This window comes from Gavia stellata, chromosome 3, assembly GCF_030936135.1.
Source record: "Gavia stellata isolate bGavSte3 chromosome 3, bGavSte3.hap2, whole genome shotgun sequence".
Taxonomy (NCBI): domain Eukaryota; kingdom Metazoa; phylum Chordata; class Aves; order Gaviiformes; family Gaviidae; genus Gavia; species Gavia stellata.
This window is the reverse complement of record NC_082596.1, coordinates 68894349-68914924: the sequence shown is the minus strand read 5'-3', so window position 1 is coordinate 68914924 and position 20576 is coordinate 68894349. Positions and strand designations below refer to the sequence as shown.

Here is a 20576-nt window from a genome sequence, read left to right as displayed (position 1 = left end):
GAGCACTCAGAAGTTGATTATCAGTAGTCTATGTACCAAGTGTTAAGGACTGAAAAGCCTTCTGTATGTTGATTTGAATGGTAGAATGCAACCTTGAGAAAGAATTTCTTGGAGTAACACTGCAAATAACTCTTGTAGTCTAATTATTCTAAATTTGTTTTCTATTGTGATCCCAATTAATTACATTCTTATTTGTTTCTGATGTTTATGGTTGAACACACTGTTCATAGTTTCTGAATAAAGTAAACTCACAGAAGTGATTACAACACGATGAAGAAAGCAGTGGACAAATTTCCTGTTTTCCTTCCCTCAATAGAGTTTTGTTATCATAGTGAATTTAAAGCATGAGGAGTTCTGAAATCTGGAGGTGTAGTTGTTTTGTCATATCTGCTTCTAACTGATATCTGTTGAAAAATTCTGGTAAGCTGAGCTTAAAGAAGTGAATAAGCTTTTGTGGTTAGGGGAGACATATGACACTTTTTTTTCCCCAACTCAGGCACATGTTTGCATGCTAACACACCATATGCCACCCAAATCCAAGTTAATATTGTGGATTTTATGATTAATATGTATCTTTGCCTGTCTCTATTCTTCCTTGGTGTGGGTGTGAGCCTCCTATCTTCCAACTTACATACTGACTTAAACTACATTTTGAGCACACTGGAAGCTGGTAGTCGCTCAGTCTCCCATCAGTTTGCAGCTAGCAGTGTAAGTAGAAGGCAGTGGGAGAATCTATCCCTGTTTGTTTCACTGGTTTTACTGTTGCTGGGGAATACAGCCTCCACTGCACCTGAGGAAGGGGCTGTTCCATGGTCTCATAAACTGGCACCTGAGACATTATTTATCACCACGTGCTTCTTAGCTCAGCAAGTTGACTTGTGCTTCCAGCTCCATTTGCTGGAGAGATTGATGGGATGGGATTTTTTTTTTTGTTTGTTTGCTTGTTGGTTTATTTAGGATTAGTGTGTAGAAGTCTGCTGGTAAACTGTCATACTCTTGAGGCTGAGATATGGGCTATTGAAAAGAGCATCTCCTTTTGACTACTGCATTGTCATTCACCCTCAAAGCATAGCATTTGAGTTCGTGCTGCAGGAAGATCTGTGGCAACCAGCAATGCTGCTGTTCTCCGTCTGTCCCTGCTCCTGCATTCAAGCACCAACACACACGCACATACAAGTCCCGATTTGCCAAAGTAGAAAGGATGACATGAAATCTTCTCAGCCTCTTCAGTGTGAGGTCAGGTGACTTATATTTCAACAATTATCAATATCAATTGTAATCAAACTTGCCTTACCTGAAGTGCAAACCACTCACATGAACTCTTCTCAGTGGGCTGTGCAAGGGGAGCAGCCAGGTGATGGTTTCTGACCACAGCCGAAGTAGAAAACATTTTTCTTGGTGCTACTGTGCCATCTGGGCTACAGCGCTGGAGTGTATCCGCTCTTGTATTTTCTCAAAACATTGAAATCCTAATACAGGCTTGCTAGTATTCATTCTTGCTACTGGTTTTTAAATAGGTGTTGTGCCTCCCTCCTGCACCAACATTTTCCACCGCTGTCTGGTTTTGTGCAATTTCAGGTAACCAACAGAAAACCTATTTAGGTCTCTTTTTACTGCACCACTAATTTATACCAGAAGACTTAATGACAGTAACGTCTTTCCTCCCCTTGAAGCACTCTGAGTGTTGTATTTAAGTAAGACATTTGAAATCTATTAAGCTATTCAGAGCGCTGGTTCATTTTAAGAAAGGTTTCCCTGGGCAGGGTCATTGTCGATATAATATTTCACCTGGTCAGGACTTGCACATTTTCCTTCAGTTTGTTGCCTAAAAAACCACCAAGAAAATTTTAACTCATTCACACCTTTTCTTTTACATTTATGATGCCATCGTAAGAAATAAAATTGATTCAGAGCTGTACAAAGTACTCCTTTTTCACTTGACAATGTAGTGTCAGCCACGCTTGACAAAATGATTAAAATCATCCTATTAGCATTTTATACCATTTCAACCTGTTAGGATTCTGGGTGACAGTCAGTACTTATTTGGCAAAGGACTGTCAAGATTCTGCTCAGTTCCCTGTGCAATCTTAAAGCAATTTAGCTCTGTTGGAGTACATAGTGTAACAGAAAGCAGGCTGTCTCAAGGAGCTTGATATTTGCATGATTTCTTTCTTTGGTGTTTTTTTTTTTAAATATCTGGGCAAGTTAAGACTGAGCAAGTCTGGAAAATCATGGAGATTTTTAAGGCAGGGAGGTCTTGTAGACAGATGGAAAAACTGATCTGTTTGTCTGTTCAGATACTAAACTAGTCTGAGAATTTTCCACTATGATGATTTAGTAGAATTTAGTCGTTGAGAGTTTAGTAGAGTTTAGTCAAGCCATTTTTAGTAGAGTTTAAACAAGTCAATTTACACAGCCGTGAATTCTACTCATGCATATGAGCTTTGCCTACAGGGTAGCAGTGCCTAGCAGAGCATTATGTGCCAAACTAACAGCAGCAATCAGTGAGGTGCCAAATATCACCACAGTGTGAAGGTAATTGGACAAATGACAGAGGATTTGGTGGTTTGGAACTTCTTCATGGTGCATGTCACTGAAATTTCTGTAGAGTTTGGTTATACACAACCAGCAGGAATTACTAGTGCAGTGAGACATGTCTGAGGGAGTTCACGCTGGGATTTTATTATGAAGAATAGCAGGTATGGAGAAAAAGCAGCCTCTTTTTGGGGTTACAGCTCTTATAGTTCACCTTGGGGGGCAAGCAGGAGAGGAGTTGAAGAAAAAATGAGCTGCTTGTGACTGTGTCACAAGCATATACCACATTTAACAAACTAAATTAGGTACGTAAGGAAGATAATTAGGGTGATCTAATTAGGCTGAGCTGGACAAGCTAGCAGGTTTTAACTTCTAGTATGGATTGTTTGCCATTTCCAGACTTGCACTGAATATATTTGCTTTTAAACATCTGGGAGGTTGATTTGGGGCTGACTGCAGGTTTAATCTGTGTACTCTGTGGGCATTTCACCTGCGTGCAATCCAGCTCTGTTTCACTTTGGTCCACGTGTCCTATTTTTTCTGGAGCATGAGGAGGGAACCCCCAAGGGTTGATACATCAAGGTGAGTAATGCCCTGCTCTTGGCAAGCTTAATTAAGATTCTCTGTAGGTGCTTCAAGGGGGAAGAGTATTGGTCATTCTGCTTGCAGAAATCCCATACTATGCTGTTGAATGTGAGTGTTGAGGATTTATTTGGCAGTCTGCTACCCTGTCTGGATCTTGCAATGGAGTAGCTCTTTGTTAACCAGGTTGCAATTTGCAGCATGGAGGCAATATCTTGCTTGCATAACTTTAAAGCCAGAGAAATTTAGTGTCCATGTGTGGATGTGACAGGACAACACATCAGACAGATCCACCATTCCATGTTTTTGAAATGGTTCCTAATCTATAATAATTAATTTCCTGTAATATAAAACCCAATTGATCAAGGCGAGCCTTTAAGTAGGGAAAACTCAAACGAGTTGGGTAAGTTGTTTAAATAAAAGGCTTAAAGAAATACCTGCAAAAACCCTGCCTGTAGAGTTCATGAAGCTTGAGTCCTTTTTAAACGTATTTCCGTTCCAATATCTCCCTGTACTTCTAGGGCTGCTCCTTTTCTTTCCTTTGCCTCTGAGGCTCAACTTTTCAGTCTGCTTCTTGTTGCAGCTAAGCCTGTGACACCTCAGGTTTGTCTTAGTCTGCTGGTTCCCTTTTGGAGTCTCTCTGCTGCTGTCTGCCTTCCTGCCCCGTTCTGCACTCAGGAAGTGCTTGTGTGGGAAATGGATAGTGCACTGTTGTGGCACAATAATGTCATGCGTGGTGAGACCATTTGTCACAGTGGGTTTGAACCAGGAGCACATTCAGTCTCTCAGGTGCTGCAGACCAATTTGCTGCATTTTTTTTTTTCCGTTTTATTTAAAAACTCCCTCTTTTTCAAAATGTTCCCAGAAACGGTAAGTTGTTTGGATCATGTAGTTCTCCTGTGAATAACAGAGCTTATTGTGACAGTTTGCACGGCATTAAATATGGTGGCCCATGGGGTCAGGAGAAAGTTTTAGTGCTGTAGCCGTTGCAGACATATTCCACCTACTGGAGAAATCCACTGTCGGGCATAACTAAGGCAAGCCCAAGTCACCATTCAAAATTTGGTTTTCAGCCTGGGGGAGGAAAAAGATACTCTTGTCTTTTGGAAAAGGGAGCAAGGGTTCTAACTAATACTTGGATTTTGAGGGTTTCTGGTACCTGCTGACTGTGAAGCACTGTGCCTACTCACTCACTGAATGTCAAGCTATACGGGTAGCGGTTAAAATAAAATTGTATTCTCTCCATACTGTCTCTTTTGCCAGCTATTAAAGGAAAAAAATGTATGCTGTTTACCTGTGCTGATATGCACTTTATCCATTTCCAGCCTAAGACTTCTATAAAATGGTGAATTATTGTAGTCTGGTGCTATGTTAATTTAAGACAAATTAAAACATGCCATGAATTTCATTTTGGCTTTTATGGGCTAACTTAAGTGATAGCTGATCCAAATTATCACACATTATTCCTCCTTAAATAAATCAGCTTAGAGTTTCATTTGCTATAAACAAAGTTCAACTGTTTTACATCACAGAAAGATTTTAATTAAAAATCATAGGCATGTGATGAAGAATATTACACCAGATTTTCTTGACCTTTGGGTCAAGAAATTTATTTTTGCTATTCTTAATTCATTAAGCCCTTTTTAAACTCTTACATTTCCTGTTGTATTTTTCTTCTGACTTGTGTTTGTGTTTCCAAAATTCTTGTTGGGGAATTAAAATAAAATTAAAAAAAAAAAATTTCAAACAGTATTGCTTTAGAAAAAGCCATGCTGGAAGCTACTTGTACCACTTAGCACTCTTCATGAAGAACATTGTCTTCTAAAGGAAAGAGTTTATTCTTATTTTCCAAAAATAGCAGATGCTTTCTGACCTTTTACTAGAATTCAAATATATTCTCAAGAATGCCGCAGACATCCTTGTGATAGCTTAAGAGATCTTCTCACGTTTTCCAGGTAAGCGACTTCCAGAAGCTATACGAACAATTCTGAAGGGCCTCGGAGTCATCTGTGCCTCTTGTCATCCCTGGTGAATGTCTATTTATAAAATTCTGTGGTTGTGCACACTGAGACAAGGCCTCTTACCGTATGACTGAGGCACATATGGGAGACTTCATTTCAACATGATACTCTTAGCCAGAAAACTACTGAAGAGCTCTTTTTCTTCACTCAGAATAATATCTTATTTTAATTTCATTTCAGGAAAGTATCAAGAAATTTTGTTTTTTATTTTTTTTTTTTACCCTTATAAATCAGAGTATTTTTGAGGAGCGAGTAGGTCATGGGAAAGAAAGAATTCATATAGCAGACTTCCCCACAACTGATTCTTGTTGATTGCTGAGGGCCAAGTGATTTTTCAAAATATCATTGCACTCCTATCTTGGTTTCAATTGCAGCTTCTTACTCAGGAGTGGGATGCCAGGCATATTGCTGTTACTTCAAATGTTTTGTGCTAGTACACTTCCATTTTCTTCCATCTACAAGAGCATCCTCATTGTTATTTATAAACTTGGATTTTCTTTGTCTGTATTATCTTCTCTTATTTCAGTCCCTCCTTTTATTTGCTGCAAAGAACATAGCTGCAGTTAAAAGGAGTTTCACCATTTTCAGTATGCCACAATTGTCGGTGTACTGAAAAGAAGCAAGTCAGCAGTTTGGAGATGGTGACCCTTCCCTGCATCAGGTGATTTTTTTTTTTTTTAAATTTTTTTTCCCTTCTCCCAAAATGAGCTTCCAATCTGCCCATTAAAACCAAGTACATAGTTGATAGTGGACACAAGAAAAGGAGAATACTTGTAAAACTCAACTTTTTAAAGGCTGTTTCAGGAAAATTTATTTTACTAAACATAGAATGAAGTATTGTTTTAACTTATTTTTGATTGTTCGTGCAGAAAGTCATATCTCTTGCAGTGCTCATACTCTAGATCTGTAAAAGAAAACTAGATATCGTATTTAAATGTGATCTCACACGTCTTTTCACTTTTGTGACTTCTTCCCTATATTCTAGGAAGCACAGGGAATAGAACGAAAGGAAATCTAACCAAAATATTCTAACAGTGTGACTAGATCTGGTATGATCTATGAAAACATAGGCTATTTATGGTAGTGTAGTAATAAATGGTAATGAATGAAGGGGAGAAAAAGAAAGACGAGACAAGTACAAAATTGAACAATTGACATTAGTGACTGTGTATTGAGCCTGCCAAAATTATCTCCCTTAGCTCTTCATTTTGTACTTGAGCTGCAACTGGCAAGTGCCTTGCAAATCTACTACAGCACATCTTTCTCTCAAAATGAGAGGCAACAAAATAGTAAGTAGTTTGCATCAATAAATTTAAGTGATAATGATCTTGGGACTCAAGTGTCTGAAACAATTAGCACCTTTTGAGGTTACTTAAATGCAAAAACACAACTGATTTCCTAGGGGAATTTTAAAAAGCCTTTTGATGCAAATAAAGAACAGTGATCTTTTCTTCATTTGTTGAATAATTAAAATTAATTCTTTGCTTTGTTAGAAATCATTGAACTTCTTTGGTTAAAAATTGGAAAAGCTGGAGAAAACTAAGCCAGTTTAGTCTCAAGAACAGGACATGTTTTTTGTTTTCTAAACATTTTTGAATATATTATTTTTCCTACACAATTCCTCTGGACTTTTTATGCTTTTCCATAATTCCACTTATTTCCATAAAACAGAGTAACAATGGAGCAGTATAGATTATGTAGGGAGGAAGGAGCTGAACTGAGCAAGGCATTGGTCTCCCTGTTAATACTGAATGTACCAAGATATCTGATAAGTGTTTGAGTCAAAGAAAACAACATAGTACTAAGTCTTAGTTTTGCTTTTTACACTTTTATGCTATAAAATTCTGAGTGTGGATGTCCACATGCATCTTTAAGGATATTTGGAAGAACTTCTAATTCAAGATGACGTGTGTGTGAACTTTCATCTATTTTAATCAATGCCGGTAATTGGAAAACATCTGTAAAACTGTCTTGTGTAACGTTATTGGATTGATGCAGAAGTGAATGAGTTAAATAAAACAGACTATATGTTATGAATGAGCAAATATAGAGTGGCTGTGTTTAAAATCCCTTCTGGCCCATGAATGTTTGAATCAACACCAATTTGATTCTGGTTAGATGATGGGTCCAGCTGCAGAATAATCCAGAACTCAATAACTTACACTGTGGGATCTGACTAATTGCTTATATTGCACAATAGGAACTCTCCAAGGCCCAAATGTTAGCTTTCCATTAGCAATTCAGAATGAGATGTTAATGTTCTGAATTCATGTTCACGAACTTACAGAAGTCCTGGCCAGTGTTACCTGAATTATGAATTTCATCACTGTGCAGCCCTAAAAAAACTTCTGCATTTGATCAGTGGTACAGCCAGAAAAAAGGATATGGTGGAGCCTCTCTGAAATTACTCAGGTGTGGGGTCCTCCATAGTCTACTACAGGCTGGATATCTGCTCCACTGTGGTCCTCCATGGGCTGCAGGGGAATCTGCTCCAGCGCCTGGAGCACCTCCTCCCCTCCTTCTTCACTGACCTTGGTGTCGGCAGGGCTGTTTAGCTTATATTTTTCTCATTCCTCTTTCACAGCTGCTGTGCAGTGTTTTTTACCCTTTTTTACATGTGTTATCACAGAGGTATGACCAGCGTCACTGATGGGCTCAGCTTTGGGCAGCAGCAGGTCTGTTTTGGAGCTGGCTCTGTCAGACATGGGGGCACTTCCTGGTGTCTCCTCACAGAAGCCACCCCTGCAGCCCTCCTGCTACCAAAACCTTGCTACGTAAACCCAATACAGAATCATGAAAGGGAGCGATCTTCATACTGCAAATACGCAAAATGTTTCGTGATGATCCTCTGAACTTCTTTTTGTGTAACAGTTGCAGATCAAAGAAAGGTTTCAACTTCCAAGCCAAATGCAAGTTTACTGTGAAAAGAGGAAGTCAGTTTGATCTCTGCTATTACTGCATATTTAATCATGGTGGAAACTTAGGCAGAGTCAGTTTTGATTGCACAGGATTTATCTATTTGCTACGCTCCAACTCCACTTCATATTGGAGTTCTTAAATTGGAATCTTCCAGTGTAAATGTTTTACTCAAAGACATAGTAATGAGACAGAAAATGTAAGTTGTATAAATAAAAAAAAAAAAAGGAAAAAATGGAGAAAGCATATGTATTCTTCCTATAAGGAGGGATGGGAAATTTTTGTTTATCTTGTGGAATGGACTCAGTTCCCAAATAGTGAACCAAGAAAATGATGTTGAGCAAGAAGCTGAGACTTCACAAGGTGTTTAGACAGCCTCTTAGGAAATGAGGCGACAGAAGAGGGAGTGATCACCCTTGCTTTGGAGTCAGTGACTTAAGAGGCAGGTGGCACCTGAGGCAGAATATAAGCTGTTAAATAGGATGCTAAGCACCAGTACCTTGGTGGTAGCACTCTGTGAACTATTCCTTGTACAGCAGGCAGGATCAGATACAGAAGTTGTTAGGTAAAGTCTCAAAGCGTGTCAAGAGGTGTCAAGGACAGAGGGTTAATTTACTAGGAAATGCTTCACTGAATAGATTAAGTCCTCTTCTGCTGTGTTTACTTCTCCTAAAAGAAAATGAAATCTGATTTCTAGTAGTTAAAATTAAAATATGATAGAGAAATCATATACAGAATACCCCACAGTTTGGGACAAATTAACTTATGTTTTAAGATGCAGAAGTTTGGTGTAGTTGTTGGAGGGGGTTGCTTTTGCTCTTGTTTTTCAAATACAGACCTCAGGAATGGTTATAGTGGTTCACACCACGACTTGGTGCAAGTATTCAGCATTGTCCTGGAAGAGACAATCTGTAGGGCAGAACAGGGTAAGCATTTAATCCTGCTTCCCCACAACACTGTCCTAGCTACTGATGATCTTGTGATTCAGGAGGTTCCTGAGAAAAACGGCCTGTATCAGAAATAGTGTGGCCAGCAGGAGTAAGGAGGAGATTGTGCCCCTGTACTTGGCGCTGGTGAGGCCGCACCTCGAGTACTGTGTTCAGTTTTGGGCCCCTCACTACAAGAAGGACATTGAGGTGCTGGAGTGTGTCCAGAGAAGGGCAACGAAGCTGGTGAGGGGTCTGGAGCACAAGTCTTGTGAGGAGCAGCTGAGGGAACTGGGGTTGTTCAGCCTGGAGAAGAGGAGGCTGAGGGGAGACCTTATCGCTCTCTACAACTACCTGAAAGGGGGTTGCAGAGAGGTGGGTGCTGGTCTCTTCTCCCAAGTGACTAGTGACAGGACTAGAGGAAATGGCCTCAAGTTGCGCCAGGGGAGGTTCAGGCTGGATATTAGGAAAAATTTCTTTACTGAGAGAGTGGTAACACAGTGGAATAGACTGCCCAGGGAGGTGGTGGAGTCACCCTCCCTGGAGGTATTCAAGGAGCGTGTAGATGTGACATTGTGGGACATGGCTTGATGGGCATGGTGCTGTGTGGTGTGGGTGTGGCTTTTTTGTTTTTTTTTTGTTTTGTTTTGTGTGTGGTGGTTTTCGTGTGTGGGTGGTTGTGTGTTTTTTTTTTTTGTATTGGTTGGACTTGATGCTCTTACAGGTATTTTCCAACCTTAGTGATTCTGTGAAAATCAAACAAAAATAATTTTTGATGTTTCTCATCTCTTAGTTCCTTTCACACTGATAGTCTAATGTGGAGTTAGTTCCTGAGTAAGATTTTGCAGAGGGTAGGAATAAGGCTTTGGACCTGTGTTCTCTCTCTTCAAGGAAGCCTCATCAGATATTTATGATCACTTTCTTCTCTTTCCAATGATGTTCAGTGCAGAGTGCTGCTGAAAGCTCTCATACCACTTGAAAAAGTTTGATGTTTCATTATGCAGATGACAGCTGTTGGTTATTCCCTCTTACCATAAAGGATCTGTAACCCCAGTAGTCAGTAGCTCAACAGATGCCAAAATTGTTCCTCAGGTTTACTGTTATTCAGACAAGTAGAGTTGTGCCAGAATATAGCTAACTAAGAAACAGCTGGGCATATCTATCCAACAGCTGGAAATCTAAACATAATCATGCATCTGACAAGTGCATCGGTTCACAATAGTTCTCATTGCTATGTGAATCTAACGAGATCAGTTAAATTACAAGTATCTGCTCTTCTGCTAGTCCTGTAATTACTCAAACCTGTTAATGTTATTTATAGAGTCAGCAAAGCTTTGTGTAGCAGACCCATACAAATTTCTGCTCTCTGTATTAAGGTTTTGCACTGTGTCACACTTATGTCCCTGAGGGTTTGAATAAACACCCTGATACCTCTCTCACTGTCTGCCAGACAGCATTCCTGGCAGCCAACAACCCTCATGAGTCAGTTCTGCTGCTTCTCCTGACCTCAGGGATGTGTGTCCTTCACATGGGACATTCTTTCTCTCAGCTGCAGAGGGCCTTTGGAGAAGGTCTCGCTCATGTATTCAGCTGCTGCGCTGTTTTATCCAGAAAGGTTTCTTGTCCTTGTGCATCCCTTATGCTTCAGGCAGTACATTCTCCCTCTTCATTCAGGTTCCTTTCTCAGTGGAGGGTGATAGTTTTTTATTTGCCAGCGTCTCCTTTGAAGTGGGTTCATGAAGGTTAACACATCAATCCCCAAACTCGTTTGACTCCTCTCCTATGCAGCAGCAGCTCATGTGGCTATTTTTCTTAATTAAAATAAGTGGTTCTGTTGCCTTGGAAATGGAAACTATGCCTTTGTCAGGTGCCACATGTGATATTAATCAGTCTTTGTCGCAGTGAGAGGCAGGACTCTTCAGACCTTTGCTTGGTGATTTGCTGGTATTTCTCCTTGTGAATTGTCCACATAATCTGTATCAAGTCAGTGTGTTAAGGGATACATGTTAATGAAATAATTACATTAAATATGTGGTTAGTATTTATATGTGGCTTATTACTGGCTTTTGGCTGAGACTAAGCACTGCAATTAATGTGTTTGGGGTGAGTATTTCTGAGCCCCTTCCTCTGAAGAAAGTTGTAGCATGTACCAAATCACGTGTATTTGAAATTACAGTCATGGTAAAATGACGTTTCTCCAATGAAAGGTATTGCAACCATCCTCAGTGTTTCAATGTGCAGTCAAGATCAGCAGCACAGCATGGCTGTCTGTTTTCATATGTGAGTCAAAAGTGAGCTGGCTGCAGTTCAGCTCAGCAAAATAGAGATGTTGATGACAATTTAGGTTAGAGAGCAAAACTATCTAGCAAAAGCAGTGTTGGCTCCTTGGGGTGATATTTTTCATCATTTAAGTTTGTGACTTTTTATGAGGGATTCTTTCCCCTTCATTGCTGTTAGTCACGCTCCAATTAATAAGCCAGTCTGCTTCTTGTCTTCCACATGTGGCCAGGACTTTCTAGCCTCTGCTTTTTTAACGCAGATTTTGGTTCTTATGCAGTCTTTTGTTGTACTGTAATTAGATAGCTACATAGCGTTGCTCCTGGACATAGTTGTAGTTACTTGACGACAGCAATTCAAGAACTCATTTAGTTATTATATGGTGGGAATTTCAGTGGTGTCTGTGCTTGTTGTCTTTCAACCAAGTTGCCCACTTCTAGGGTTATGTATGGTAGGGTTTGCTAATAGAAGATCATGAGCAGCAATGGTGGCCTTCTGGGATCTCTGAAAAAGTCATGTCGTTAAAAGGGCTTCGGGAACTCGCTAAGGATACGTTGCCCAGATTAGAGGCAGGAAGAAACCTTTTCTAACTGCTTGTCTGTCTGGCTTGGTAGGGCTATTATTTTTATCTGAATGTTTATTTTTTTAATGCTTGTGACAGGCTGTTCTGTTGCTCGCAGGGAAGAACATTATACACGGTGTATGTTGTGAAATGTGATGATAAACAAATGTGAAAGTCTGCTTTCTCCCATCCTTTCTCATTTTTCCTTTCATTTCTGCCCAGTCATGGCCAGCCACAGTATTAAGTTCTTTTTCTTTATCTCCGAGACATACTTTGGACTATTTTGGCAGTTTTACTCAAGGAGCAGACTCGAATCCTGTAATTATTTGTGGTGGCCTAAAAGAGAGAGAGCTGAGACTGGTCAGGAAGAAAGTATGAAGGTGAAAACATGGTAGGCTTTTATCTGAATCGCATTGAAGAGAAGCCCACAAGTTATTGTACGTACTTTGGATTGATCAGTAATATATCTCAGCAGCGTGAACCCTTCACTTTGGGAGAGATGAATGAAGCTTTCAGCATACCTTCCCAAGAGATTGCTGTGTGATTGAAAAAGTGTTGTTTTCATTCAGTTATCTTTACAAACATGAAAAGATCAAATAAATAAGAAAGAAAAAGCCTTATGATAATAGCAATTCTGGACCTCCCAGCAAATTGACTTACTGGGATCCTTAACTGCATAAGGTTACTTCACAGCAGTGAGAAACAATTTGTAGGCAAATAATAGTTAAAAGATGCATCGGTGTTTTTTGATGTAAGGGTGAATTTTAGTATGAATTTTACTTCTGATAACAGACCATAGGTCTTTATTGTTTAGAATACAGAATTTTATTTCTCCGTAACTTTTTATGTACATAACACTTCACGGGCTACAGCTTCTGACTGTTAATTTACTATCAACATCCTCCTTATTTCAGATATGACTTGTATTCTTCTTAAACTGTTATACATTGAACATGTGACATAATGCAAAAAATTAAATAATCCTATTATCTGGTTTTAAGTTGGTATGAAAACCAGTTCAACAATCTCTGTTGCTGCAGCTTGAAATGGTGAAGTGGATGAGGGCAAAGACTTGGCTAAATGTCAGTTAAGTACAGATACTGAAAGCTCTAGTGTCCTTGGCCGCTTATAAACATAGCTGAGCCTTCTAGTTGTGCTTGGAATAAATTGATCTTTAACTAGGGGATGGAGGAGTGAGACTGGAAGGATGCTGTTTGTTCCAGTAATCACAATTTTAATTCCTCCACAATGTGAGCTTGCCACCAATCCATCAAACTGACAAGGGAGCCTCTGCCATACTGAATGTTTGGTTGGGTTTTTTTCCTGTAATAAGAAGGAAAATGTTTTGCTATATTATGCAGTTTTAAAAAGTCTATGCAGTAAAAATCTGTATCCGTTTGAATAAGTGGGAGCAATAATTCTATTCTTGCAGATAGAATGCAAATAGAATAATTTTTCTTTTAGCATATTAATTCAGTAAGAAGATTAATATAAGCTTGCAAACTTCTTAGTCAAAATCTTTATTATCTCAACAGAATGCAATACAATTACTACTGGGATGCTGATAGTAAATGAACTGTTTTATTGAATTGTCATAATGAAATATTGGAGGCTGGTGTATGATAGTTCTTACAAAGACTGTATTTGAGGAAGACTTTGTAGAGGAGGCAAAAGAGGGCAGAAAATTTTCTTTCAAAAAGAGAGATAAAGAAGCGGCTGTTCATGGAGCAGTGGCAGCTATCATTATAGCCTGTTGGCACTTCTGACTTCCAGTTTGGAATCAAGTTCTTAACTTCAGGTATATGTTTTATTAATACTCTGCTGCAAGCTCAGGAATTAAGCCATGACTACATAAGTTACTATGAATGATAGATAATACTCCATTCAAGGATTGATATTAATATCTTTTGCAATACTGACTAGCATCACCCTTTGTTTCTTTGTTTTCAGTCCTGGTCTCAGTTTATGGTAAAATTCTTTACACGTGAAATAATGCTCAAACTAATTATCAGAGAAGCCCAGAATAAGTCAGGTTGGAAGGGACCTCAGAAGGTCATTTAGCCCAGTCTTCTGCTCAAAGCAGGATGAGCTGTGAGAGCAGACCAGTTAATTATTAACACTTTAAAAGAATATTCTTTTGATATTTTTTTGAAGACTTTGCGTTGTCCTTCTAAATAACACGCTCTCTACTATATATTTTTGCACAGAATACTGAGGTTACTTAGGAGTCTTCATTAGAGACAGAACTTTCTTTACAGAGGCCATGAGCAGTGTCAAACTTTCCTCCATATATGGAAGCCCTGCTGACATCTGGTGTTACATTCTACATTTCGCTTTGAGAAATGGTAGCTCTGAATGTAGAAAAGGTTTCAGTCAACCATTTTTTGTTGGGGCTTTTTCTGTTCTTTGTCAAATGGTGGTATCAAAATTCCGATGTTGCAGCTTTGGCTTGGAAGGAAGACATAAGGAGTTTTGAACAATGTAAGGAGGGGTTTTCCTGTTCTTTTACTGCAGCATGTTCAGGGTCCAGAACAGAGTGCGCCAATTTTTCATGTTTGGATCTTAAGATATTATATATTGTACAATCTTTACATCAGGGTAACCCCTGAATTTTTTCCTGCCCAGTAGTTTATTTCTTAGTTAATTATGTTATTTGTGAATATTGTTGAATATTGTTCAATATTTGTTGAATATTGCCTCTTTTTTTTTCCAGTGTGACAATGCAAAAGGACTCAAAGCCTTCTATGATGCAATAAAATATGGACCTAATCATCTGATGGTTTTTGGTGGCGTATGTGCAACAGTTACTTCTATCATTGCTGAATCTCTAAAGGGATGGAATTTGGTTCAGGTAAGGCATGGAATGGAATGTATTCAAATGCTGACTGTCTTGTATCTCTATCTTTTTTTTTTTTTTTTAATTTAGGAACTCAGTATTTGATGCTTTTCAAGCTTAACATTTGGGTAATTAGTATATCTCAGTTTTGAAGGTCAGTGAAGCTATGTGTAAAGAACAACTCCTTCTATATAGTACTAGATTTTAAGGCTTGGCATTGTGCTCAAAACGCTTGTAAGTCTGGGGCAGCAGTCATGTGTCTCAGTAGATTAATTAAATAAAATGACTTTTGTTTATCTCAAAAAGCAAGCTAAATGAAATAAAGTTCAGTCGTGGTAGGTGAGCAAATCTAGGACTTATCCAAAATTAGAGGAAACAACTCATCAGACCTTAAATTATGGTACACTGGTGTCTTTACTCAGTCTCTACTCAGTCATAATGCAATAATTCCTATTGACTTTAAAAGTGTTGGATGTGCATAAATTCTAAGTCGTAACTGGGTACGTATTTCAGTATTTGACTCACAAAGCACCTTTATTCCCAGCTGTTCTTCTTTCTGACTCTTCTCAAAGGTCAAGTTTGTGGAAAGGTTCCCTCTGCTGAGGAATCAGAATTTATTAATGCTAATCTTTAAAATGCAGATGATAACAGCATGATTTTCTTCATTTCTTCAATTGTCTGTCCAGTGATGATCTTTGGATTGATGGCTGTTCATGCAAGGTAGCCAGCCCGTTTTGCTTTTCAGCTGTGGAAATGCCCTGTCTTCCTACTCAATATTCATATTGCCCAAAGATAAGTTTGTATAACTTTTATTAAAATAAACAAAACATTCTATAGCAAAATAATAATAATATAGAACAATTACCTGAGGTTTCAGTTACAAACAGATTCCTCTTTTCCACCTGGAATACTCACTGAGATTAGTGCAGAATGAACAAATGAGGCATAATTAAGTTTGTGAAGATGATGATGATCAGAGTACAAAAGGGAAAATCTTCAGAGGATAATTAAAGTAGCTTGTTAACTGTGTTTGCAATGCCTGTCATATCAGATCTTTTTTTCCCTTATGCTTCAGGATTTTTTCTGATGTGAAAAACATCAGTTCTACTACAGAAACAAAATAATAGTGTATCTCTGGGGATAACAGAGAAAGCAACAGAAAGCTTGAAACTGTCATTTAACACTCTCTCTTAAAAATTGCCTAGTCCATGGCCTATAATGAAGTATGTGGCTGGAGCTCTGTTTCTTTGGAATTTGTCACATGGAACTTACAGATGATGTAGGATATTTTAGGGAGTTGGATTTCATTGTGCTAAATCCTTTTCATTTGAAGTTGAGTTCTGCCTGCTAAGGTCTGAAAATCAATTTGTTAATGCAGTTGCTCAGTCAATAAGGAAGGCCAATTAGAAAGCTTCTATTTGCTTTTAGATGTCTGAATTTGTCAATATATTTGTTAACTTATGTAATGATATGAAGCATTGCTACCAGACAGCATCTATTTCTTTTGTATTTAACAATTACAGCTGTGACTAAGTCTTAAACGTTATTAATGATATCAGTACATCAAGGGATTCTCTGCTGCTTGGGCTTAGTGTCCTGCAGGCACTAGATAACTCCTCACATGGCATAACTCCACTTCATGTCATGTTTTCATATATTGATTGATTGGATGTTGAAAGAACACATGACAGCAGGGCTGGGAAGTGTGGCGTGGCTTAGTGGATGGTACAGGAAGAATGGAAACAGTCTAAATACAGTTTGTGAAAGTGTTGTGTCATACTCTGACAGCAATATGTGTATCTGCAAATCAGCAGGCATAGCATGCATAAGATAATGGGGAAATGGAGTACAAATCCTTCCACTCCTCTAGATCCACTGTCATAAACATCTTTTGATTAAAAGCATAACTTGAATAGAAGGAATAGATACAAATCTCTAGTTCTTGGAAGTGGAGCAATAATATTCAGCCTGATTAAAATACAAGACTGTTCTCCCTCAAAACTTGAAACTTTACCTCAGGGATTCACAGCAAACTCACGTAAATAGTTATATGAATTTGTGATTGTGATGAAGCCATTTTATATTGTAATCAAGAAGAGGGAAACCAGCTTATAGACAAAAACTAACCCGACATTGTATTACTGAATAGAGGATATGCACTTGGATGTCTGACCCCATTGTTTTTTCCCTGTGCAGGCAGTCACAAAAATAGAGCTCTTAACCCTAGCAGGAATATTTGATTTGATTTACACAGGTGTCATGTGGCTGAGCAAAGTGATGACTGTCTTCCACGCAAGAGAAATACAGGATGATACTGATAGTACTGGGAGGAATAGGAAAGAAAAGAAAGATAACAGAATATAACAACTGAAAAATTACTTTCTTCAGCAAATACGGTATGAGGTTGACTGCCTGCAAAACTTTTCTGAAAGTCTTTTAGCCCTGAATTCCAAGTTTCTGTGTGACTGCTTTTCCTCTGTTTGGGGGAATTTTTCTTTTCTGCCTCTTCCCCATTCTCTCCTGTAAAAAGTCTCCAAAACCATGTAACAAAGTAAAAGGCAAAGAGTACAAATGTGCTGGAAATTATCACATTGCATTTGCTACTCAGACAATATTATAGTAGTGATGAGAGGAGGAAGAAAGAAAGAAATACATTTTTGCAAGACAGCTTCAGTCTCTACTCTCCTTACTGTACGCTGTTAATAATGACAGTGTCTTTTTGACTTCAACTTCACAGGTTAATTCAGTTCACTGATGGCCTGCAACAATGTGAAATAGGGAAGACTATCAGAGCTGGAGAAGAATCTCACTCTGAATGTGACTTGTCTTATTTCTGTACCATATCTAAACAGAGGGTACTTTTCCACCCCCATCTTGACAAATTTTATTTTACTTATGCTCAGCAACAGAATGGGAGATTCTATTCTTAATTGGCTGCCTTCAACTGCTGGCTGATTTAATTATCTCTTACTGTAACAAAACTAATGATTTTTTTTTTTTAATGGAGTGTTTTGTATCTGTGGAAAGAGCAAGTTGTTTTAGTCTGCAAACACTTATGTCATCCTTAAGGACTTTCACTGAGGTATGCTAGGTGGACACAACCTGCAAAATATTTTCTGTACACATATTCTCAATTGGAGAGGTGCAGACACCCATTCCTTATCTTCTCACAGGGAAGCTTTTCATCTGAGTAATCTCTGCTTGTCAGTAGTCCTTACTTTGTTGAGCGGCAGTCTGAGCATGAGCTGGAGGCTGCACTTGCAGCTTTGATCTCCAGTCTGTGGTGTGGAATCCATTGGAACCTTTGGTATTTTGGTTAAAAAGTGCCAATGATATTCTAGTCTGTGCATCTGACAGTGGGTCATAAAGGCATGAAGGTATAATACTGGGCAGTTGCTGTACTATAAGGGGAATATTTCAATGTCAAATTCTTCTAGATTAATCTTATCCCCATTCCCTTTCCAATTAGCAAGTAATGTTAAAAATTTTTTTCCACTTTATCAAAGCCAACATAAAAACCATTTTTGAGAAATAATCTCCTTTACCACTACTTGGTGAGTAGGGGTAGCATCAGCTCCCAGAGGGAAAAGCAGGGCTAGCCCACAATCAAGTACTACGCTGGCAGCGGACCTCTGTCGTATTGGTTGGGCGGCTTGCTTTACCCTTTGACCAGAGTCCATTGTGCTATGCATCCTCCTCTTACTTACTCTTTGAAATATAATGAAGAATATACTCTTTGAAATATAATGAAGAATATACTTACTTATCTGATTAAAATCCTCCCAGCAGGGCTAATTTGAAAGAACACAATGTCACAGTGGAGTCCAGTCAATGAACTAGCAAAACAGAAAGGGTAATAGAATAGCAAAGTTATAGCCATGAACTAGGTATTACTTGGTACCAGTAATAGTCTTGGGATGGTAAGAATGATGACTTTAATTCTCCTGGTATTTTATTAAGGAGTTAAGGATAGGGCCATTGTATGTATTCAAGGCCATTAAACACAGTGAAGAATCATTAACAGGATCTACAATATATTGCAAAAGACCAGTTATATATTTTTATTTTGTACACTGAAGCATTCCTGCTAGTATCCAGGTAGAGCAAACAGAGGAGAAAATTTGCAATTCAATCTTTCTCTTCTATTTCAGGATATCCATCAACTGTTTACCTCTCCATGTGAATTTCTTACAGTGGCAAAGCATCTAATTTGTATAGATTGCTGTTTCTCCTATTTTCCATTGTCATCTTTCACTTTTCCTGATTGCCATATTAACATAAGCACTTAACCAGGGTGAGGATTTTGACTAAATTCATAATCTCTCAATTTGTGAAACTCTCCATTTTGGAGATTTATCTTTTTCTTTCATTGTGCCATTTTCACTCTCTTACAGCCTGCTTCGTTTACAATTTCTTTTAACTTTGGAAATAAGCCTCTGCCAGAAACAAAGTATAAATGTTAGTGCTTCCTTGGAACATCCTCTGTTTCTAAATATTTAATGTAATCTAGTCGTAACTGCTGGCTTCTAGGCAGGTAACTGCTACAAGTGATCCAGTGATTAGATAGTAATGACATTCGAAACAGAGAAACCTTGTTTTGGATTCAGCATACTATGTTGGAAAGTTTTCTAAGAAAATCATAGGTACTCTAATAATGATGTATTACTCTTTCTTTTTTTTTAATTTTTTTTTTTTTGGGGGGGGGGGCGGGGGGGGGGGCGCTGGACTTCCAGCAAATATGTCTCCTCTACTACTATAGGGCAAGTTCACATGTTAGAAAGGGAAAACTCCTTTAGTTCTCTAGCTTAATGTAGAGTATTAAATGGCCTACCCTGAGATTTGTTTTATTATCGCAGAGATCCATAGGCATTCAAGATCCCATCTCTGAATTACCAGAAAGACTGCTGGTGTTAAAGAAAATCAATGGTGTTTCTAGTCCTTGGTTTCCCCCTGAAACAAGGCTGATGTGATTCCATTGTCAGTTCCTCCTAACAATTTCTGACCGTTGGCCAATTGCAACCAAATTTTAACAAAGGATTTTCTGAAGATTATTAGCTGCTATACATTTTTGTGAAAATGAGCTGCTGAGGAGAGGGATCCAGATGAACAAAGCAGAGGCTGCAGCATGAGCACAGAGAACTTGGAGCCAGCCATGACATGTGGTGCTCCTTGTCCAGCTGCTATTAATGGGAAGGGGACTGACTGCGTTGAGAAGAGAGTTATAAAAGCAGTGGAAAGAAAGTTGAGAAAATGCAGGGGAGGGGTGAAGCCCCGAAGGCTATGAAGTAGGAGCTGGGGTGTGTGTTTGTGCATGTGTAGAAGCTTAGGACACATGTATCTATAGGAAACCAGGCTTTATTAGCTGGCTCTGTTACTCATCAAAATTCTTGTTAATACAGAATTTTACAACTATATGCAGGTTATGACCAGTGGTTTTTAACATTTAAGTAATGCAAGTCATCACAGAGGTTTCTATACTGGCCACTGAATCAAATTTCTTCTTGTTAATATCAGAATTTTCTAAATCCTCATCCTTGTTACCTGGAGCTCTGGCATGGGCACACAAACATTTAATAAAAAAAATGCATTGTGGTTTTTTGGATTTTTTTTTTTTTTTTTACATTCCTTGTCACATTTGTTCCAGCACAGTGAGTTTGTGCTACTTTTGCCTTCACTGCACAATTTCCATGTATTATTAGTTTGAGCAATGAAAATGGCATTTAAACTAGTCTTTGGCTAAGAAGATTAGTTCCTTCTATCTATGAGATGCAGGTGGTCCCACTTGAACAGGTCTTTCTCCCACTGGAATATGACCCAGTGCACCACAAAACTAGAGTCTTTGGCTTCTTGGCTCACAATTCATCATCGTAATCTCTTCCCTCCCACCCTCTTTGTTTTCCTATTTTATCTCCTAGGATTGG

At 38.6% G+C, this 20576-nt stretch overlaps 1 protein-coding gene across 1 annotated transcript in view; it reads left to right on the top strand.

Annotated features, from left to right (window-relative positions):
* The window catches only part of GABBR2 (gamma-aminobutyric acid type B receptor subunit 2), a 506706-nt gene that overhangs the window by 88963 nt on the left and 397167 nt on the right, over positions 1 to 20576 (top strand). Inside the window, exon 2 of the mRNA XM_059815457.1 lies at positions 14533 to 14670. Within this exon, the coding sequence (XP_059671440.1) occupies positions 14533 to 14670 (138 nt within the window). The remainder of the gene's footprint in view (positions 1 to 14532; positions 14671 to 20576) is intronic.